This window comes from Pristis pectinata, chromosome 14, assembly GCF_009764475.1.
Source record: "Pristis pectinata isolate sPriPec2 chromosome 14, sPriPec2.1.pri, whole genome shotgun sequence".
Lineage (NCBI taxonomy): Eukaryota > Metazoa > Chordata > Chondrichthyes > Rhinopristiformes > Pristidae > Pristis > Pristis pectinata.
Genome location: NC_067418.1, coordinates 48,122,974 through 48,146,919, shown reverse-complemented (window position 1 = coordinate 48,146,919; position 23,946 = coordinate 48,122,974). Strand labels below are relative to the sequence as shown.

The 23,946-nt window shown below is 47.0% G+C and overlaps 1 protein-coding gene across 1 annotated transcript in view; it reads left to right on the top strand.

Annotated features, from left to right (window-relative positions):
- Positions 1-23,946, top strand: part of chid1 (chitinase domain containing 1) — an 85,283-nt gene that overhangs the window by 16,931 nt on the left and 44,406 nt on the right. Inside the window, exons 5-7 of the mRNA XM_052029101.1 lie at positions 45-151; positions 5,321-5,382; positions 18,146-18,238. Coding sequence (XP_051885061.1) covers positions 45-151; positions 5,321-5,382; positions 18,146-18,238 — 262 coding nt within the window. The remainder of the gene's footprint in view (positions 1-44; positions 152-5,320; positions 5,383-18,145; positions 18,239-23,946) is intronic.

Genomic DNA, 23,946 nt, shown 5'->3' with positions numbered 1-23,946 from the left:
ACCAGTGCTGACTTTGCGTCATCTTCTGACCCTTTGCCCAACAGTTCCCCGGGTTCTGTTTGATGGCTGGACCTACCACGATTATGAGAAGGTGTTCAGCAGCGAGGATGAGATCGAGGGGTTGGCAGATGCCCTGGTGCAGACGGCGAAGGTCAGTCGGAGCCTTTTGTCTCTTCTGTTTGTTAGCGTAAAAAAACCCAGCAGGATTTTCCCCTTCCTCACTGGACCAGCCAAGGAAAGCCAGTGCTCCTCTCCTCTTTCCCACCCCCCCCCCCCCCCCCGCCTCGGCTGCGTGGTGAATGCCTGCAAGGCCCCAGACGTTTTGAGGTAGCCGCCGGTGTCCGATGATTGGTTACCTCCTCGCGCACAGACAAGGGAAGGGCCAATAGGCCCCGCAACCCAACTGAATGTGCGAGACTCGCCACGTTCATCGGGGTGCTAAGGGCAGGCAAGTTGGAGAGGTGGGGCGGGCCCTAGCGGGCTTGGAAGGTGGAAACAGGTTCAAAGGATCTCGAAAGTAAAGGACTCTGAACAAGTCTGGCAAGGAAGGATTTTATTTACAAAGACAGACCACGGAAAATGGCAACAGGAATAACACACGCGCATAGCGAGCTTGGGAAAATCGCAACGGGGTAAAATACACACACATATACAACTAACTGGGTACATACAATCAAGGAACAGCCAATACAATACCTGCCACCCCTTGACTCAGTGCAGGCACAGTTTTATGCTACCAGGGATACTAACTAATTTCTCCAGCGCCATTACACGGTTACTCAGCCTGGAATGAAGCAGGTGCTCCTAACTTCTATTAAACAGTGCACAGCTTACAGACAAGCCATCCCTCGGAGACAAAAGAGAGAGAACCATGCACGTGTGGCCCTCTTTATGGTGCTGGAGGGCTGGGGGGTCCAGCCCAGGTAGTTCAAACAGGCCAATGGCTTAAGGCCAAGTACAAAAGGACCAATGGTCAGGTGTGCACTAATGGGTGGAGTGGAGCCAAACCTTGATTGACAGTGGTGTGTCTTTCGACCAGGTAATGGGCAGTGCTGTCATGTGACAGCCATGACCCTCCACAATACAACGGGCTGAGGCTGGGCTTGGAAGGTTTGGGGATGGGGGGGCAAGGCAGGACTGGGCGATTGACCTTCAACTGCACCAATGGATGAAGTTCAAACGATCAGGGTCTCTTGAGTGTGATTGTGTACTGGGCAGTGGCTGTGGAGGGTGAGGGGACAGGATTAGCATAGGATAAGATCCTGTGGAGCGGGGGCTTGAGACCTTCCGTGCAACATCAGTAGGATTGAGGTGGGGATCAAATCTGCTGTGTCTGATTTCCAAACCAATGCGCTGTCCTATAGCTGGATGTGTTCCAACTCCTACTAATGCTGCCCTGCCCGTCAGGTGGACAGATTGGGACATCGGCGGCTGGTAAAATGATTTGTAATAGCCACTTCCACGTGCCTGGTGGGCAAGTCTACGGGATGTTTTGGCAGCCTGATGTGAGGGGTTAACGATTTTGACCTGGGGAAACCAAATAGTGTGGAGATTGAAGGGCGGTAATCTTGAGTGTGAGTTTCAGTCTCCTAGGCAATTGTGAACGGGAGGTTCACTGCCCAGCATGTTCTCAACCAGGGGTGCTCACTCAGCCAGATAATCTTAAGTAGGGGCTTCGCTGTCTTTTAATCACAACGAATAGAATTAAAGATGCACAGGCAAATTAACAGGGAAAATTTCAAAGGGAATTTTTAAGGGGTGGTAGGTCCCGTAGGAATCCAGGTATTGGAGAGGGAAAGGGATCAATGTCTTCCGCGATCTGGAGTTGAAGCACCCGATGAGAATCGGTAAACTCCAGATGCTGGAAGTCTGAATTAAAGCAGAACATTCTGGAAACAGCATCTGTGGGAAGAGAAGCAGAGGTTGTCAGAAGAACCTGTATCAGCATTGAATGAGTGGGTCTGTGAAGACAATGGGTTTATATGGAGTTGTATGTACCTCAGAGAGTGCGGCTCTTCGTGAGACATGCTCGCTTCCTGTCCTCTCCTCATGCCTTCAACTCCTTCCCTTCAGCTAGTTTCCGTTTCTCCTTTAGAAAGTTATATTAAGGCAGTGGCAACAATGAAGTGTAGCAATGAGGAACGGTTGGCAGTCCTCAAAGCAGAAAAATGCCCTTCCATCTGGATGGGGCGCCTCTGAAGTCAGGTGGAAATTGTGGAGTCTGGCTGTGATTTTTCCAATCCTCCTTGGACATGGGTGTCTTGCCAAATGAAGGCTTTTTTTTAAAAAAAGAAGGGAACGTAGAACTATTTTCCATGCAGAGATGGGGTGGAATTCTGGCTGGGGAAAATTAATGCATTTTTTTTTTGTTTGAAGAAGCAGTTGTTTTTTTTTTGGCTCTGTAGCTTTTTAGGTTCTACCCATCTTCATCAATCCTCTTCCTGCTGACTGTCCTAGTTTCCCACTTTACTAAGTACCCCATCTCTGATTCCGGTTAATCTTTGCACTCTCCCTACAGTCTTGACATCCATCCTAGAATGTGGTACTCAAACTGGACACAGTGGGCAGGCACAGTAGTGTAGGGGTCAGCGTGACGCTGTTACAGCACCAACAACCCGGCTTCAATTCCCGCCGCTGTCTGTAAGGAGTTTGCACGTTCTCCCCGTGCGTCTGCGTGGGTTTCCTCCGGGTGCTCCAGTTTCCTCCCACATTCCAAAGACGTACGGGTTAGGAAGTTGTGGGCGTGCTATGTTGGCGCCGGAAGCGTGGCGACGCTTGCGGGCTGCCCCCCAGAATGCTCTACGCAAAAGATGCATTTCACTGTCTGTTTCGATGTACATGTGACTAATAAAGGCATGTTATCTAGTCCAGCTGAGACCCAGCAGAGGTTTAGCATAACCGTATTTGTACTTGCTGCCCCCATTAGTAAAACAATGGTCCCCTTGTGATATTTTAACAGCATTCTCAGTTATGCCACCTTCAGAGACGGCACACAGGCCTGTTTGCTGTTTCTGAAAATTGTTCCATATAGTTTATATTGTCTCTTATTCTTTCTACCGAAACCTATCAGAGACGGCACACAGGCCTGTTTGCTGTTTCTGAAAATTGTTCCATATAGTTTATATTGTCTCTTATTCTTTCTACCGAAACCTATCAGAGACGGCACACAGGCCTGTTTGCTGTTTCTGAAAATTGTTCCATATAGTTTATATTGTCTCTTATTCTTTCTACCGAAACCAACTTTACAAGCCTATGACCCCTGGTGCATATAGGTTGTATTCTATTCATTGATTGCGATATTTCTGAGTTTGAAACTGTCGGATCCGGTTATTTTCGAATCTGCAGGTTCTTTCAGGAGTCCAGGAATGAGTTGAAAACAACTTGGTTCATCACAACGTTTTATTGGAAAAGTTTAAAACAAAGAAACACAATTTTACTTAACAAATCCACCCATCGTTTGCTGCTCATCCTTGTCCAAGTGCCAATTAATTTTGTCCTCGATTGAAGTTGCTGAAAATTTTTCCCCACTATGTAGGAAAGTAGATCTGTTTATCTCCCTTCTCTTGTCCGAGGAGGAATTGGAAAGTCTCAGCCAGACTCCTCAATTTCCACCTGGCTTCAGAGGCGCCCCATCCAGACCAAAGGACTTATTTCCATTTTGAGGATGGTTGACCTTTCCTTACCTCTCCTACTTTGATTCCAGCCAACGTTGCTATTCCCTCCATTTCAGCTTAATTGGCAGTCCTCTGGGTCCGTAGTGAGGGTGGATGCTAAACACTCATCCATTCCCTCAGCCATGTCCTCTGCCTCCACAAGATGGCCGCCATTATGGTCCCTAATTTGTCAAACCCTTCCTTTTAATTATTTGATTTCACAAAAGATTTTTGGACTCCCTTTTAGCAGTATCATGAACAAGACAATTGAGCTTCCTTTACATGGTCTTATTTTAACATTTTGTCATCTTGGAACCTCTAGCTATGGGTGTTTTCCCCCACCCACCCTGCGCTTATTGGAATTTCTCTTCTCTGCACATACAGCATCTATTCTCCGTTCAGCTGTTTTCCTTACAGTCCACTCGGGCCAGACTCCTTTCTCAGTCACTGAAGTCAGCTCTTCTGCAGTTGTATTTTACAGTTGATTTTACCTTATTCTTCTCCTGTTCTTATTTGGTTATTATTCCCCAAATGTATCCTGACTGAAACAGAATCCATTGGGCACACTTAATCCCCACAATGAGATTTAACTTATTGCGTGTATCAAGGAAGTGTTCTTCTTTACATTCAGGAATTCCTTCCTTAACTTGACCATGTACAGTTACTATCCCCATCTGTATTAAATTGAAGTTTCTGTCACCACTCCCGAATGTTTGCTCCCCACTATGACCAGTTGTAAATTTTGTCCATCTTTTTCCTGATAGTTGCACATGGTAGTGTATGTTCTCCTTTGGCATTCCTTAATTATAACCAAGTAGACTTCACTTGGCTTCTCCACGACATTAGCCCGCTTATAATGACGTATTTGATCAATTCTGCTGCCTGTCTTTCTTTCTTCCTTCCCTGTTTTCCCTAATTGCCTTGTAGTCAGGAATATTCCTCTCCTTTCTAAGCCAGTTCTCAATGATTGTCACTATATTAAAATCCTATTTGGCTCACCACACTCTTGCGTGCTTTTATCAACCCATCTAAAACTGTTTTAGATTTGGCTCGAGTCCAATCCTCCTCTGTCTGGAATATATTGTTTGTTTTTACTTGCAGTGCATCATCTCCTCTGTGTGCCTTGTTTCCCTTTCCTCTACTGTTCCATCCTGGTGCCAAGTTATTTTAAACCCTCCTCCACCCTACTTCACATTAGGGTGTGGGCTCCATTACACTGAGAGCCATTGCCAAGGTCTACCCTGCCCCAGTGATGTCTGAAACCTCCTGTTTATTTTTTCTTTACAATATTTTTATTAATTCCAGAAAGAAAATACAGAGTACATGAATCAAATAGAAAATAAAATACTACTAAATACATTGTGTTAAATCGTACTTGAAATCACAATACCCTATATTAGTAATCAAAAATGATAATTAATAACGAATAAATTGGAATAATTGTATTATAAAAAAAATGTCTAGACCCACTACCAAGACCGAAGCTGTTTGGTTTCTAAAACAAAAGGACGAGGAAAAACCCTTAATACATAATGATATCAGCCAATATCTGTACTTTAACCAAAGGTTTTGAAAATAGTTCAAGGAAGGTCTCCACCATGTTTGAAAGTCCAAGTTAGATTCAGAAAATGTTTACTTTTGATCTCTCTCTTTTTTTTATCCCCCAGACGGAGGAGTTTGATGGCTTTGTATTGGAGGTGTGGAGCCAGCTCGGTGGCCAGAAGCGGAAGTAAGTGGAGTCAAAATTAACGTAGAACCGCTGAGTGAAGAGGGGCAAAGAGGGTTATCTGTTCTTGGGCTTGATTTGTCTAATGTTGGGAGGAATTATAAGAACGTTAAAAATAGGAACTGAAGCCAACTACAGCTTGGACGGTTATGGGCCATACACGGGCAACTTGGACTAGCGGGGATGTTGCTGCGGTCAGCATGGACCAGTTGGACCAAAGGGCCTGCTTCTATGCTGCATTACTCTATGTAGGCCCCACTGATCTGTTCCACCATTAGTAAGATGGTGGCTGATGTGATCTTGATTTCAGCCTTGCGTTCCAGTCCGATGCCCATAACCTTTAACTGTCCTGTGTCTGAAATAACTCTGCCTCCACATCTCTCTGGGGTAGGGAATTGCAAAGAGTCACAGACCGCTGAGTGAAGAAATTCCTCCTTGCCTCCATGATAGATGGATGAGTCCTTGTTTTGTATCTACACCCCTTAGTTTATTTCCCCCCATGAGAGAGAACATCCTCTTGGCATCTACTCACCCCTCAGCTGCTTCTTTTCTAGGGAGCTAAGCCCAGCCTATCCAGTATCTCCTGAAATGCTCCAATCCAGGTGACACCCTGGTGAATCTCTGTCTCACCTGGAAGGGCTGTTTAGGTCCCTGGATGGTGGTGAGGGAGGGAGTGAAGGGACAGGCGTTACAGGGGAAAGTGCTAGGGGAGTGGGAGGGGAGGGTGCAGAGGGATGAGTGGACCAGGGAGTCCCAAAAAAAGTTGGGATGAGGGGGAGGAAAGGGGTGATGGGGAAGATGTGACTGGTGGTAGGATTGGGTTGGCGCTGGTGGAAATGGCGGAGGATGATGTGTTGCAGAGGAAGGCTCCGGGTTAGGGGGGGGGTGGGGGGGGTTGATGAAAGGTGAGGACCAAGGGAACTCTACCGCTCTTCTACCTGGGGAGGGGAAGGGGGTTCAGAGCAGTCAACCGGGAGATGGAGGAAGTGCGTGTAAAGAGCTCCATCGATGGCAGAGCGGAAGCCACATTTCCTGAAGGAGGAGGACGCTTCAGAAGTTCTGGAGCGGGAACCCCCCTCTTGAGAACGGACGAGGGGACTGCGAGAAAGGGATGACGTCTTTACAGGAGGCAGGTTGGGAGCAGGTATAGTCGAGGTAGCTCTGAGAGTCTCCTGAGATGGACATAAAGAGACCCAGATAAAGAAAAGCAGTGACAGAGATTATCCTCCCTAAAGGAAGAGAAGTGCAAGGTTACCAGGTTCTATTCCTGTAGGACATCCGTAGTTGGCTTTGGCAATCCAATTTCTCCATGTTTGTTTTTACTGATGCTAAGTTTTTATCTGAGTGATTTAATTGTATACAAGTTCCAAGATTACCATTATTGTAACTAGTATGCTGTACACTGGTTGAAAAACACTACGATACTGGAGGGACTCAGCAGGCCGGGCAGCATCTGTGGAGAAAAGCAGGCGGTCAACGTTTGGCGCTGGTGGAAATGGCGGAGGATGATGTGTTACAGAGGAAGGCTCCAGGTTGGCGGGGTGGGGGGGGGGGGGGTGGTTGATGAAAGGTGAGGACCAAGGGAACTCTACCACTGTTCTACCTGGGGAGGGGAAGGGGGTTCAGAGCAGTCAACCGGGAGATGGAGGAAGTGCGTGTAAAGAGCTCCATCGATGGCAGAGCGGAAGCGGAGATGGGAAAAGGGGGAAGCCCAATACATTGGAGGGAAAAGCAGAGCAGTGATAGGTGGACAGAAGAGGGGAGGAGGGGTGGGCGGTGATAGGTAAATGCAGGTAAGAGATAGAGATAGGGAGGATGGGAGAGCAGATCCACCGGGGGATGGGTCAAAGGTAAGGGGGGGAGAAAGGGTAGAAAAAAGAGAGAGGCTCGGAAAGGGAAGAAGAGAAGAAGCATGGTGGGGGGGGGTTTGGGGAGGGTTGTAGGGAAGGTGAGTGGGGAATACTTAATGGGAGAATTCCCACACCTCCGCTTTTCTAACCGGGGCTTCCCTCTGACTTTGGTCAAGAGAGCTCGCACCCGTAACTGTGCCGTTTCCCGCACCTCCGCTGGCATGAACGTTGAATTCTCCCACTTTAAGTAATCCCCCCCTTTTCCCCACCGTGCCACTTCTCTTATTCCCTCTCCCAGCCTCTCTTTTTTCTTCTACGGTTTTTTCCCCCCTCTCTCTCCTTACCTTTAACCCGTCCCCCAGTGGATCTGCTCTCCCCTCCTCCCCCGCACCTGCCCATCACCATCTCTTACCTGCATCTACCTATCACCACCCTGTGCCCACCCCACCTCCCCTCTTCTGTCCACCTATCACTGCTCTGCTTTTCCCTCCTATATATCGGGCTTCCCCCTTTTCCTATCTTCAGTCCTGACCCGAAACGTTGACCGCCTGCTTTTCTCCACGGACGCTGCCTGGCCTGCTGAGTTCCTCCAGCACCGTTGTGTTTTTTCACCTAGATTTCCAGCATCTGCAGTCTTCTTGTTTCTCTGCTGTACTCTGGTACCCTGCTTGGTCCTACCCTTGATACATCATAGTCCTCCAGCTCCCAATGAATGCTCACGTGTACATACCTCGCCCTCTCGGGCTGTGCTGCTGCTGTTCTGGGACCCTCCCCCCTTGTGCTCCCACACAGCAACGAACCAACCTGCAGCCCAGTGCGGGGAGGCTGCATTTGGGGTTGGACTGAGGCCAGTGGTGTGGCCGCTCAGTGCTGAGGGTCAGGGCTAGTGGCTGCACCCTGGCTAGCACGGTGGGGGGGGGGGGGGGGGCATGTGGGGACTGGCATCACCCACTCCATGTACCCACGCTGCTCTCCCCAGGCCAGAGATTTCGACAGCGGTGACTGGGGTAGTTTACGACTGGGTTCAACCAGGTTCCTATCACACAGCAGCGCTGTTGGCAATTCACCTCCCAATTTACAATGCTGTTTGTGACCCCTTTTAAATGCTGTGACCACCAGCACAATTCGTCCCTGAGGTATTATCTGACTGAATTGCTGTACAGCCATCCTTTTCATTCTATTTCTTTTATCATCTGACTGCTATACCGCTCTGCTATTTCGCAGCCTTTTTTGCTGTATGTTATGCATTGGTGTTGGTATTGGTTAGGGCAGGCACAGTAGTGTAGCGGTTAGCGTAATGCTTTACAGCGCCAGTGACCTGGGTTCAATTCCTGCCGCTGTCTGTAAGGAATTTGTACCTTCTCCCCATGTCACCCGGTCCGATGCAGCGCTTCAGAAGTTCAGGGTGCCCCCGACCTTGGCTTACACGAGCGGAGCCATCCAGACACAGTGTGTGGATGGAGTTCAGCCCACTGAAGGTCCACCCTTCTCTGCCACCCCATCTGATGGGAAACGGGAAGCTCTGGGTACTTTGCTCTATAATGAGTTGGAGCTCGAGCGGATTCCCTGAACACCGTTGAAGCACGGGGTCTTTTCTTGTTTTCTTTCTCCCGTAGGAGCCCCCGGACGCACCAGTCTTGCTTCTGGTGCCCGTTCTGCACAAGGGTAACGTGGAGAAGTGCCTGTGCTCCTCAACTGAAGGTGTCCCACCAGCTCGCGGGAGGCCTGCTGAGTTCCCCCCGCAGCTGACTGCAGCTGTTAACTGTCGAGGGGCTGACCAGCCCTTTAAATTAGCATAGCTGCAGAGACTAGGTGGCGGGGGGAGGGGGAACATGATCCAGTTCCAGATGTGTGCTGCACGATGGGTGGTGTAACTGGACATGTACTACATGCCACATGACTGTGGTCTGCTGATTTACCTCGAGTGGGAATTACTATGATTCTTTCAAAGTCACCACTTTCTTGCAATTTATGCTTAAAACCTGAAATCCGGTCACAAAACGTGTCAAAGCACAATGCTACGTGATCCAATTTCTAGGCAGTAGTGTGTAAATACTACAGCATGATGCATTGTGTGTGACACCTCGTCTATCCATGAACATCTTCCTCCATATCTTTGCTGACAGGCAGTTTGAGATGGATGTAATTACTGAAAGTGGTAGTCCTGTACGTGCCCTGTGTTTATGAGCTGAGCTGTTATAATAAATTGTAATGTTGAGGATTATCAGGTGTGTTATGTGTCCTTGAATCTGCTCAAGGTCTCGTTGCTTTATTTGCCAGCAACTTTTGATATTCTCTTTCCCTGCAGGCACTGTTGTTTGAGTCGCTTGTACCTTTTGAATGTTATAAAACTGCAGAACCTTATGTAGTACTTTTAAAAGCAGAAAGACCTTCGCAATAGATCAGCTGGTTTTATAGCACCAGGAATGTGCTGTATTCAGTGATTTTTTTTGGTGTGTCTTTGGAGGAGGGGTGGGGAGGCACTGTTTCAATATCCAGTGAAATGTGATCACTTTCTCTAGTATGTAAATGACGCAGCCAGATCGATTCAAATCACCGTGGAGTAGAATGATTGTTTTAATTAATCAGCCCGTTGGCAAATGATTTCCTCTCGTTCAGTTGATCTTGGCGCTCATCCTTGGGTTTTAAATGGGGTCACTTTCCCTCAGAATTGAGCATTTGCTTGCGATAGGCATGTAAATCACTGGGCCTTCGTAGCCTGAAGGAAGAACGTGATTTTAAAAAGCAAAGGATTTTTCATGGCTTTTGTGGGTGAAGGCTGTCGAGCCCGGGAAGTTTTTTGTGCATCACATTTTTATGTTTCAAGCAAAGTATTATCCATAAGCTGATTGCTAAATGTAATCAGGCCCTCCACGTGCTCTTACCGCTTTTCCAGAAATTTGGTCACCCACCCTTGGTACATCTGACATGAGTGGAGACCAGTGGCTGTGACAAGTGACGTCGTTCAGTGTACAACGCAGGGTCAGAGTCACTCTTGTTGCCTGGCATAGGGTGCTTTAAGAAGCCTCACCAGGACGGGAGAACACTGCAGCTAAGCTTAGGATGAAGAAAGCTGGGGACGTGTAGCTGTCTGGGTAACAAATTGGCTTAGAAAGCAAAGAGTGGAGAAAAACACAATGACCAGAGACTGGAAAGCAGCACCTGCAAGAATAATGTGTTCATCGTTTCAGAAGCAATGGTTTTTTCAGTAGTTAAAATATGCAAACCATTGCATATATCTAAAATTTGAACAACATTGCAGAAGGGAAGGCACGGTAGTGTAGTGGTTAGCATAACGCTATTACAATTCCCGCCGCTGTCTGTGAGGAGTTTGTATGTTCTCCCCGTGTGTCTGCGTGGGTTTCCTCCGGGTGCTCCGGTTTCCTCCCACATTCCAAAGATGTGCAGGTTAGGAAGTTGTGGGTGTGCTACGTTGGCGCCGGAAGCGTGGCGACACTTGCGGGCTGCCCCCCCAGAACACTCTACGCAAAAGATGCATTTCACTGTGTTTCGATATATCTTGTCTTAGGATGACATTAAAAAAGCCCTTTGACCGCGGACTGGCAAATACATTTTAAGGGAGTTAAATGTGAGGCTGTGTGCTTTTGTGGGAAATAAAAATCTCACATACACCTCGGAAAAGTAAGGAACTGGGCTAGAAGAGTCAAGGATTCTTGGGATAAGAATTATCGAATACAGCACTGCAGATTTAAAAAGTACTAAAAATTACTAATTAAGTTCATACACTTATTTCCAGAAGTGCTAAATGCAAAAATAAGTTTTGTTAAACTTGTAATAAGGCTGCTGTAATTGCATAGAAGCCAGACAATCATTTCGGCACAAAATGGCCCACTCGGCCTCTGGCAGAGTGATCCCGGCACCCCTATTCCTTGCGAATTTGTCTAAAATGCTGATCCAATTCCCTTTCGAAAGCCCTGATTGATATTGTTTCCACCACTCCTGCAGTTGGTGAGTAGCAGATCATGACAGCTCTGCATTTAAAATAAAATTCCTCGTACCACCACATCCCGTGCCTCCACCTTTTAAATCTTTGCCACTTGAACCATTTGATACGGAAACAGCTTCCCTCTGTTTGAGCTACTTAAATCAGTCACAATATTGTCGACCTCTATCAAATCCTCCCTCAAGTTTCTTTCCTCCAAGGAAACAGCCCCAGCTTCTCCGTTCAAACCTCATCCGAAATCCCTTAGCCCTAGAACTATTCCAGCTCGTCTCACCTGCCCTCATGCCAAAGCCACCATCCTCTTTAAGTAATACTGTGACCAAAATTGGGCATGATGTCCTCTGGTAACTCAACCAAATGTAAGCACCGAAGAAAGTGTAAGAAGATTCAAAAGCTGGCACCAGAAAAGAGAATTTACTGCTATTGAATAAGATTGCAGAGTTTAGGGCTCTCTTTTTCCCTTGGGAAGGTGAGCTTATAGGGTCTTAAGAATTCTGAATGGGTTAGACATTCGAACATGGAACACAGAACAGCACAGGACAGATCCTTCAGCCCACTAACTCTGTGATGCCAATTTTAACTAATCCCATCTTCCTGAGCATGGTCTACATCCCTTCATTCCCTGTCTGTTCATCTGTCAGACTAAATGCCTCCTGAACATTACCATCGTATTTCTTCCACCGCTTCCCCTGGCAGTGCATTCCAGGCACCTAACACTCTGTGGGGGGGAAAACAAACAGAAAGCATCCTACCTGGATGTATCACGGCTTGGTATGGCAACTGCTCAGCCCAGGACCGCAAGAAACTGCAGAGAGTTGTGGACACAACCCAGTGCATCACAGAAACCAGCCTCCCCTCCTTGGACTCTGTCTTTACCTCTTGCTGCCTTGGTGAAGCAGCCAGCATAATCAAAGACCCCACCCACCCGGGACATTCTCTCTTCTCTCCTCTTCCATCAGGCAGAAGATACAGGAGCCTAAGGGCACGTACCACCAGACTTAAGGACAGCTTCTACCCCACAGTGATAAGACTATTGAATGGTTCCCTTATACAATGAGATGGACTCTGACCTCACGATCTACCTTGTTGACCTTGCACCTTATTGCACTGCACTTTCTCTGTAGCTGTGACACTTTACTTTGTACTGTTATTGTTTTTACTTGTACTACATCAATGCACTCTGCACTGACTCAATGTAACTGCACTGTGTAATGAATTGATCTGTACGATCGGTATGCAAGACAAGTTTTTCACTGTACCTCGATACAAGTGACAATAATAAACCAATACCAATACACCTCCTTTAAACTTTCCCCCTCTCACCTTTAAACCTATTCCCTCTTGCATTTGATATTCCCACCCTGGGAGAAAGACTCTGACAATCTACCCTTATCTATGCCTCTCTTAATTTTATAAACTTCTATCAGGTCTCTTCTCAGCCTCTGACGCTCCAGAGAAAACAACCCAAGTTGTGTCCAACCTCTCCTTATAGTTAATACTCTACGATCCGGGCAGCATCCCGGTGAACCTCCTCTGCACCCTCTCTAAAACCGCCACATCCTTCCTGTAATGCGGCAACCAGAACCGCACACAATCCTCCAAATGTGGCCTAACCGAAGTTTTATCCAGTTGCAACGTGGTGGTTACGGTGGTTTTTTAGCAACACTGTGGAGAAAGTGCTTCCACTTGTGAGAATCCAAAGCTAAGAGCCTTGAACGTGAAGTAGACTCCATGGAGAAATAAGGAGATATTTTAAAGCACAAAACAATTGTTGGAAATATAGAATCAGTGGTTGAAGGTGAATATGTGAAAGGAAAGAATGGACAGAAATGCTGTAAGTCTAATAAATTAGGCAGGTTGGGAGATGGATTCACAGCAGAAATTAATTAAGCCAACTGACTTCTGTAAGTTCTCTATAAAGTGAATCAGACTCAAATCTCTTTGTTACCTTGCAGTGTGTGTGAAACCAAAAGTCATTGCCTTCGTCCTCTCTGTAATATCCAAAATACCCAAACACGCATTGCTCTCCCATCCCTCGTAACCTAAAGTCCCAAACACATCTCCTGTCCCCTTGGCTGGAGGAACAACACCTCATATTCCACCTTGGGAGTCTCCAACCTGACGGCCTCAGCATCGATTTCTCTAACTTCTGGCGACCTCACCCCTTCTTTTTCTAACCCCCCCCCCCAACTCCTTTATTCCCATGGCTGCCTTCCCCCACCTTGATGACGCCCATCTCCTCTCCTCTCCTTCTCTATTCCATGGATTCCTCCTCCTTCAGCCCTTTGCCTCTTCCACCCATCACCTCTCAGCTTACTACACCCTCCCCCCACCCACCTACCTTCCCCCTCTCACCAGGACTCTCCCATCACCTGAACTCACCTGTCCCCTGCCCGCGTGTTCTCCTCCCCCTCCCCCCACCTTCTTATTCTGGCTTCTGCCCCCTTCCTTTCCAGTCCTGATGAAGGGTCTCGGCCTGAAACAGTTTATTTCCTTCCATGGATGCTGCCTGACCTGCTGAGTTCCTCTAGCACTTTTTGTGTATTGCTGCAGATTCCAGCGTCTGTGGAATTTCTTGTTGTCTCCTGTCCCCTCTGCGGGGGTGTCTGGGATTTTCATGCCTCCTCTCCTTCCCTTTAATGTGCGAAAGGCTCAAAAATCCATTGATATTTCTGCCAGTTACTATCTCAACAGATGAGGTATGCAACCCTGTGCCAAACTGATCATATCCTGTAACATTTAACATAACACAGTGTGAGGGGAATGTAAATTGACTTCACCAGATGTCACCTTGCAGGATGTGTTGCTGAAGGTAAAATTGAGAGAGAAATGAAAATTGCCACCTTTGGTGTAATTTAAATAACAGGTTCAAAATTGACTGCCATTCCTTAACAAACCTGAGTGATTCAGACAGGACTGTGCTCAGGAATTAGCTGATAATGGGTTCACTTTGATGGAGCAACAGTTTAAATAAAATGTTAGAGATTAAAGCATATTTCTATCTGTGATAAGTGAAAATCTGGCTCTTACAAGTGTACTCCTGCCATCTAATCAGAGATAAAGACAATTACTCCTGGACTGTTCACCTACAAAGTTGTAATGGCATGCAAGACAAAAAGCCTTTCACTGTATCTCGGTTCATGTAACATTAATAAACCAATTCCACGTTCGCTTCTAAAAATATCTAGGAGAAACTGATTTTATTTTTTGAACATTGCATCTCTGCTGGAATGAGGCTGCTAATAGTATTCTGTGGCTGGGTTACGTTCTTTGACTCAGCTTGAAGACACTAAGGCTGTGAGATTGTTTATGATTGAGTGTTAAGAGTTAACCCCCACCATAATTAAAGGGGAGACTTCAAGTAATAGGATGACTCCAGATCTTAGCTGATATTTATCTGGGAGTTCTATTATGTTTTATCGGTGACTCTTGCATACGTGCTGCTGGGGATTTTCTCTGCAGGAACCTATCAAGAGTCACTGGATAAACTTCAGACTGTCAAAACAACAGTGCCTCTTTGTGAACTATAAATTGCTGGTAGTGCTGTCTAGTCCTTTATTCTGTTTTTGAATTGAAAAAGTCTGTGTACAAAGTGCTGTATTTTATCAATTTGCCAGTGTGTTTTCAAGCACTACCTTATTAAGGGCTGCTATTGTTGGATCAAGAATGCACTACAGCAGCGATTTGCAAGTAAATACTGACCTCAGTATTTTGAAGAGCTTCCAGTAAATGGAGAATGGTTCTGTTGTGGACGGAGGAAGCATGTGGAGGGGTTTAGAAAGTGCTACAGATGCCGGGATGGGGGGTGCGATGGTGGTGTAGGGGAGGCAGAAGGAGGACCACGGGCTGAGGGTGGATGTGGTATGGCGGAGGGTCTTTGGAAGGACTACATAGAGGGCTGCCCCCCCCCCCCACCCCCCCACCCCCCCAGCACATTCTCAGTAACGCAAAAAGACGCATTGCAGTACATTGTACAATGCAGGCACAGTAGTGTAGCGGTTAGCGTAACGCTTTACAGCGCCGGTGACCTGGGTTCAATTCCGGCCGCTGTCTGTCAGGAGTTTGCACGTTCTCCCCGTGTGTCTGCGTGGGTTTCCTCCGGGTGCTCCGGTTTCCTCCCACATTTCAAACACGTATGGGTTAGGAAGTTGCGGGTGTGCTGTGTTGGCGCCGGAAGCGTGGCGACACTTGCGGGCTGCCCCCCAGAACACTCTACGCAAAAGATGCATTTCACTGTGTGTTTCGATATACATGTGACTAATAAAGATATCTTACATGTGACTAATAAATAAATATTGGTATTGGTTTATTATTGTCACTTGTACCGAGGTACAGTGAAAAACTTGTCTTGCACACCGATCGTACAGGTCAATTCATTACACAGTGCAGTTACATTGAGGTAGTACAGGGTGCATTGAGGTAGTACAGGTAAAAACAATAACAGTACAGAGTAAAGTGACACATCTTATAGGGGGCCTGCCCTATCAATTAAAAGGCCGCCCCACTAACAATGAGGTGGAGAGGACGGTTTGCTAACAGGCCAGTGGTCTCAAGGGTGTGGGTGGCTTTGCAGCTGTGGGAGGAAGTAGAATGGGTAGCATTGAGGGTACAGAAAAAAAAGTTAAATATAACATGTATAGGGCAGGAGGACAGTGCTGTGCAGAGACAGTTTGGGCCTACGTTTTGGTCCATTTTAGAATTGGTGGTGGATGAATACTAATTAGAACTTATTGGAGTTACTCCAATAAGTCCAACTTATCTGTTGCTGCCTTTGAGACGTGCAGCGTCCAGGAGTGAAGTCAGCTCAGAACCTTCAGGCTTCACCCTTTTAGGCTGGGTGCTTGATTTCATTGACATTGCACGGGGCAGCCAATTTCCGTTTGAAACACTGCCTGCCCCATCTAATATCATGCTGTCGGCAACCCGGCTCCTCTTTCCTCCCTTGGACTTGCCTCGCTCCTTCCTTCCCTCCTCCCCTCCTCTCGCCGTTGCTCTGACGGGCCAAGGCGCTCAGTGCGACACAGGGGTTTGTAGTCTGTGGGCCCTGGCACCCCCTGCATCCACTGTTCTCGGAGCCTGACCCTGTCTTGGTGCCATCAGCCTCAAAACCCCATATCTGCTGCGTATTCAACCTTAGTTCATGCTCCCTTGTTAATGGTCTTCAATGTGAAAATAATCCTTCGTATTTATACTTACGTTCTCGGTTCCCTTCAGAACATTGAATGTTTCTGTTAGTTCTCCCTTTGGCCTTTGCTGCTCCATTGAAAGGTGTGTAGATTTTCAAGGTTAACTGCGTTGTCTGAATGACTGCATTTAACTGGTATCTTCATTCTTCACCACCTCCACTCTCTACAAACTACAACCTCCCCGCAATGCTGGACTTTCATTCTCCAGTAACATTTTAATCCAAGGCGGTGTGCACTAAGAGATCAGCGGTGTTTATAATTGCCTGGTCAATACCTAGCCTTCCATCAGTGCAGATGTTTTATATGAAAAGCAGCTGTAAGGTTTTATATTGCTGTTTCTGGTACCTTTTGTAACGATTGGCTGCAGTGTTTCCACTATTAATACTGTTCAGCTTCACCCATACCTCCTGAGGTTGTGAAGGCTGCTAGTTGAATGCACACCTTTCCTTTAAGCCACTCAAAGTCTCACTCTCTGGAGGTTGAAGATTCGTCACAACCTCACCCCACAATATTAACAGGAACTGATCTTTCCTACAGGCACCCTCTTCCAGTGTATTATTCATATACTGTGTGTGTCTGTGCACCTGTGTGTATCAGTCTATGTGTACCTGTGTGTGTATGTGTACCTGTGTGTATCAATGTGTGTGTATATGTACCTGTGTGTGTCTGTGTACCCATGTGTGTCAGTCTGTGTATGTGTACTTGTGTGTCTGTGTTCCTGTGTGTATCAGTGTGTGTATGTGTATTAATGTGTGTGTGTACCTGTGTGTATGTGTACCTGTGTGTCTGTGTCTGTGTACCTGTGTGTATGTATACCTGTGTGTCTGTCTGTGTCTGTGTGTATCTGTACCTGTGTATGTTTACCTGTGTCTGTGTGTATGTGTACCTGTGACTGTGTGTGTGTAGCTTTGTGTGTGTCTCTGTGTGTGTCTGTGTTCCTGTGTGTGTCTGTATGTGTACCTGTCTGTGTATATGGGTACCTGTGTGTTTGTGTACCTGTGACTGTGTGCATGTGTACCTTTGTGTGTGTGTGTGTCTGTGTACCTGTGTGCATCAATGTATGTGTGTACCTGTGTGTATGAGTCTGTCTGTGTCTGTGTGTATGTGTACCTGTGTGTATTTGTAACCTGTGACTGTGTATGTGTACCTGTGTGTGTCTGTGTACCTGTGTGTATACCTGTATGTATGTGTACCTGTCTGTGTGTGTATGTGTACCTCTGTGTGTCTGTCTGTGTGTTTGTGTACCTGTGTTTGTGTTGTTTATCTGTGTCTGTGTGTATGTGTATGTGTGTGTGTGTCTCTCTCTGTATGTGTACCTATATATATATATATATATATATATATATATATATATATATATATATATATCTGTGTGTGTGTGTGTGTGTCTGTATGTCCATGTGTTCATGTGTGTGTGGGTATGTGCGTATGTGAAAAAAAGCTATCCTCTCCCTCTTCCTAAACGGTACTCAGGCTGTGTAAGAGGCTGGTTTATGACAGAGAAATTTGTTCAATGTAGGTATTGATTTGTAACTGGAGCTAAATGTTGGCATATTTGAGAATTAGCTTCACTTGGTGATGAAGTGTGAGGTGCAGGCTTCACATTCCCTTGTTAGGTCTGTTATTTAATAAACTGTTAGAACTTGGGTGCCCATGCTGAGATTTCTAAGCTCCATCCCACAACACGATGGGCTCGGGGAATGCCACAGGTACAGGTGCAGGCAATGAGCACGTGTAGCCTCTGATGGGATGTGTTTGCTTTGCAGGGAGCTCGCTCACATGATCCAACACTTGGCAGAAGCCCTGCATGGAGCCAAGCTGAAAGTTGTGTTGGTGATCCCACCAGCAATCACTCCAGGGTAAGCATCAGATTTGATAACGGATCACCATGTCCACCTGGACAGGAGGTAGTAGCAGAGCTGTGAGACCGAAGCACTTGGGCACACTGTGCATTGAGATGTTTCTCTGCTAATGAATGGGGAGTGGTTTATTAAAGAGTGCCGTGAGAAAAGTTCTCATGGAGATCAGCAAAATAAGCCCTACTTCCTCCTTAAAAAACCCTTCATTTGCAGACTATCAGTAAATCTCCTGCACTATGCAATTAGCAGAGCTTCCCATCGCATTGTACACCCCTCAGCTGTTCAGCCCACTGAAGGAGCCTGCATGGTAACTTGATTCTATGTCCATTTTCTGGAGATGGTTTCTGACGATTGTGGAATATTCAGTTCCATTCACAGCTTCTCAGCAAATGAATCAGCCCTTGGCTGCACAAACATAGACTGCATCAAGGAGTGGGATGACACACACACACACACACACACACACACACACACACACACACACACACACACACACACACACACACACACACACACACGGAGAAAGACACACAGGCACACACACACACACATACACACACACACACAGAAAGATACACTCACAGGCGCACACACACACACACATGGAGAAAGTCACACTCACAGGCACACACACATGGAGAAAGACACACAGGCACACACACACACACACACACACACACGTAGACATACGCACACAGAGGCACACATACACAGGCACACACACAGAGAAAGACACACTCACAGGCACACACACACACACACACACACACACAGAAGAACACACATAAACACACCTTTCAATGGCATTGCCATTGCTGAGTCTGCCACCATCAACACCAATCGGACCAGCTCCAGGAATAGGTCAGAGGCTGTATATCCAGTACTGAGTGACTCACCTCCTAACACCCCAAAGCCTTTGCACCATGTACAAGGCACAAAGGGAGAAGTGCGATGGACTCCTCTCCAGTTGATGGAGCTGCACTTATCCAGACAATATTTGAAGCCAGTGCTTGATTGACACCCCAGCTACCATCCCAAATATACCCTCCCTCCACCAGCAGTGCACAGTGGCTGCAGTGTGTATCATCTACAAAATGCCCAAACCGCCCTCACAGCTGTATTTTAGTTTGTGTTTGTGTGTGTGTATGTGCGCGAACATTTATAACATTATTGGTATTGGTTTATTATTGTCACTTGCACCGAGGTACAGTGAAAAGCTTGTCTTACAAACCGATCGTACAGGTCAATTCATTACACAGTGCAGTTACGTTGAGTTAGTACAAAGTGCATTGATGTAATACAGGTGAAACAGTAACAGTACAGAATAAAGTGTCACAGCTACAGAGAAAGTGCAGTGCAATGAGGTGCAAGGTCACAACAAGGTAGATCTTGGACTCTATCTCATTGTATAAGGGAACCGTTCAATAGTCTTATCACAGTGGAGTAGAAGCTGTCCTTAAGTCTGGTGGTACGTGCCTTCAAGCTCCTGTATCTTCTACCTGATGGAAGAGGAGAGAAGAGAGAATGACCCGGGTTGGTGGGGTCTTTGATTATGCTGGCTGCTTCACCAAGACAACGAGAGGTAAAGACAGAGTCCAAGGAGGGGAGGCTGGTGTACGTGATGCGCTGGGCTGCGTCCACAACTCTCTGCAGCTTCTTGCGGTCCTGGGCAGAGCAGTTGCCGTACCAAGCCGTGATACATCCAGATAGGATGCTTGCTATGGTGCATCAGTAAAAGTTGGAGAGAGTCAAAGGGGACAAACCAAATTTCCTTAGCCTCCTGAGGAAGTAGAGCCGCTGGTGAGCTTTCTTGGCCGTGGCATCTACGTGATTTGACCAGGGCAGGCTGTTGGTGATGTTCACTCCCAGGAACTTGAAGCTCTCAACCCTCTCGACCTCAGCACCATTGATGTAGACAGGTGCATGTACACCGTCCCCTTTCCTGAAGTCAATGACCAGCTCTTTTTTTTGTCGACATTGAGGGCAAGGTTGTTGTCATGACATCTTTCCACTAAGCTCTCTATCTCCTTCCTGTACTCCGACTCATCGCTGTTTGAGATACGGCCTACAACGGTGGTATCATCTGCAAACTTGTAGATGGAGTTGGAGCAGAATCTGGCCACACAGTCATGAGTGTATAGGGAGTAGAGCAGAGGGCCGAGGACGCAGCTTTGTGGGGCACCAGTGTTGAGAATAATCGTGCCGGAGATATTGCTGCCTATCCTCACTGATTGCGGTCTGTTTGTTAGAAAGTCAAGGATCCAGTTACAGAAGGAGGTGTTGAGTCCTAGGTCTTGGAGTTTGGTGACAAGCTTGCTTGGAATTATTGTATTGAAGGCAGAGCTGTAGTCAATAAACAATAGTCTAACGTAGGTGTCTTTACTGTCCAGATGCTCCAGAGCTGAGTGTAGGGCCAGGGAGATGGCATCTGCTGTAGACCTGTTTCGCCAATGGGTGAATTGCAATGGGTCCAGGTTGTCTGATAGGCTGGAGTTGATGCGTACCATGACCAACCTCTCAAAGCACTTCATGATGGTGCATGTCAGAGCCACTGGTCGGTAGTCATTGAGGCATGTTACCTTGCTTTTCTTTGGTACGGGATGACAGTGGTCTTCCTAAAACAGGAGGGAACTTGAGATTGAAGTAGGGAGAGGTTGGATATGTCCACAAATACTTCTGCCAGCTGATCAGCACAAGATCTGAGCACACGGCCAGGGACACCATCTGGGCCAAGTGCTTCCCTTGTGTTCACTCTCCGGAAGACTGATCTTACGTCCTCCACTGTGATCACAGGTTCAGCTGCGTTGGTGGCTGTTAGGGTGGATGGTGACAGTCCACTTCCCTTCTGTTCAAAATGCGCATAGAATGCGTTAAGTTCATCAGGAAGGGATGCACTGTTGTTAGCTATGCAGCCCGACTTCGTTACAAGTTGTGGGTTAGTATACAGACCACATGAGCAGCTTTCTTTGGATTGTGGAACAAGCGTGCTAACCTGTTTCTCTAAACCCCTGCACACTTTGTGGGATGATACAGCCGAGGAGGCTGTACTGCCTGTAGTTCTTTGACAGAGCTGGACAATTAGATCCTCGATCCAGCAATTTGTTTTTCCTTTTCAAGTTTTTTGTTCCAATTGATGATTTGAATCTTCTTGCATCGCCTTTTCTGCCAAGGTATCCCCGGTCGTACCTGCTCCCTTCTGGTTCATTTACTCATTGCCCAAAATCTGTGTCCTCCAAGCAAGTTTGCGAAAAGATACATCGGGATGTAGATCAGTTGCAGATATGGGCAGAGAAATGGCAGATGGAGTTTAACCCAGCCAAATGCGAAGTGTTGCACTTTGGGAGATCAAATGTAAAGGGACAGTACACAGTTAATGGCAAGACCCTTAACAGCATTGATGTACAGAGGGATCTTGGGGTCCAAGTCCATAGCTCCCAGAAAGTGGCTGCACAAGTTGATAGGGTGGTAAAGAAGGTGTACGGCATGCTTGCCTTTATTAGTCGAGGCATGGAGTTCGTCAGGAAGTTATGTTGCAGCTTTATAAAATTCTGGTTGGGCTGCAGCAGGAGTACTGCATTCAATTCTGGTCACCCCATTATAGGAAGGATGTGGAGGCTCTGGGGAGGGTGCAGAAGAGGTTTACCAGGATGTTGCCTGGATCGGAAGGCATGTGCTATGATGAGAGGTTGGACAAACTTGGGTTGTTTTCTCTGGGGCAGCGGAGGCTGAGGGGAGGCATCATGTAGAGGTTTACCTGGTTATGAGAGGCATAGATAGAGTAGACAACCGGGATATTTTTCCCTAGGATCGAAATGTCTGCTATGAGAGGGCGTGCATTTAAGGTGAGAGGGGGTAAGTTCAAAGGAGATGTGCGGGGCAGGTTTTTTTTCACACAGAGTAGTTGGTGCCTGGAATGCACTGCCAAGGGTGGTGGTGGAGGCAGATACAGTAGAGGCTCTCAGATGAATGTGCAGCGAATGGAGGGATGTGGGCATTGTGTAGACAGGAGGGTTTAGTTTAGTTAAGCATTTAATTGCTAGTTTAATTAGTTCGGCACAGCATCACGGGCCAAAGGGCTTGTTCCTGTGCTGTGCACATTCTATGTTCACACACAAGGTCCTGACAATTGTTCTACATAGCACAGTACAGGCCCTTCAGCCCACAATGTTGTGCCCACATTTTCTCCTGCTCTAAAATCGATCTAACCCTTCCCTCCCACATTGCCCCCTATTTTTCTATCATTCATGTGTCTATCTAAGAGTCTCTTAAATGTCTCTAATGTATCTGCCCCCACAACCTCTGCAGGCAGTGCGTTCCACACACCCACCACTCTATTGTGTGAAATCGTTCTTTACTGTCTTAAGGATCAAGGACTCTGAACACGAGCTTTGTAGATCAAAACTAGTTTAATCACGAAGGCAAACGCGGGACAGAATGGATGGGAACAGAAACACACTCACTCACGCACAGGATACCACAAACACGAGAGGGGATTGCAACTGGGGTAAAATACACTCACACACACTAATACACGCAAGCACACAGTAACAATGTACAACTTCAAGATATAACACTTCAGTGCCCGTCCCACACTAGCACTGGCCCTTAACACTCCCTGAGTCTGAGTGAAACGCTCCCTGACCATGTGGTGATGCACTCTTACCAGTGATCTCTGCAGCGTTGTCTCACTACTCCTGGGGTCGTCAAAAGAGGAAGGGCTAGTGGATGCAGCCCTTTTTATGGTGCGAGGAGGCTGGGTGGAGCCTCACTGTTGTGATTTAAATGAGCCAATGGTGGGGTGGGGGGGGTCAAAGACAAAGGTTCCTGCCACAGCCAAAGGTCAAGCAGGTTCAGAGACAAAGGGCACTGGTCAGGCAAGTTCAGAGGCAAAAGGTACTCCCACACCTGAGGGGTGGGTGGAGCTGCACCTTGATTGACAGTAGTATCACTTCCGATCAGAGGAGCAATCCTGTCCTCCGATCAGCGGGGGTCATTACTGTTACTGTCACGTGACAGCCATGTGGATTTCTCACAACACACTCTCTGTGTAAAAAACTTACCCCTGACGTCCCCCTTATACCTTCCTCCAATCGCCTTAAAATTATATCCCCTCGTGTTAGCCATTGTCTGCTTCCACATTTTACTGGGCCTGAACAATCTCTGCTCCGTCCCCATTACTGCTTGCAGCAGAGCATTGGACACTGTAAACCTGTTGCAAACAATTGATGACCGCATTTCTGCTGTCACTGATGCATCTTGGCTCCTCTGAAGCCACAAGCTGAGGAGTTAGTAGTGGGGATCCTGTGCGTGCAACAGGTTAGGTGGACAGATGCGGCAGGGGTTAACCAGAGGTTCAAAGTGTTACCCCAGGAAAAGCTTCCACCTGATTTTGTTTTCCGTACCAGCGGTAATGACGTGTTGAGTGTACCACTGTGTAATACCTCGAGCAGTAACGTCATCCAATGGGAGGGCAAGGCAAAAGAACAGATTGGATGTAAGGCTGTTGTGAAAGGTGGGGTTGCAGGTGTGGTAATGGGTTTATTATTGTCACTTGTACCGAGATACAGTGAGAAGCATTTGCTTGCTTGCCATCCAGGCAGATCATGCCATACATAAGTACGTCAAGGCAGTATAAAAGGAAAAAGAGACACAGTGTTACAGTTACAGAGAAAGTGCAGCGCAGGTAGACAAAGTGCAAGGGCCACGAC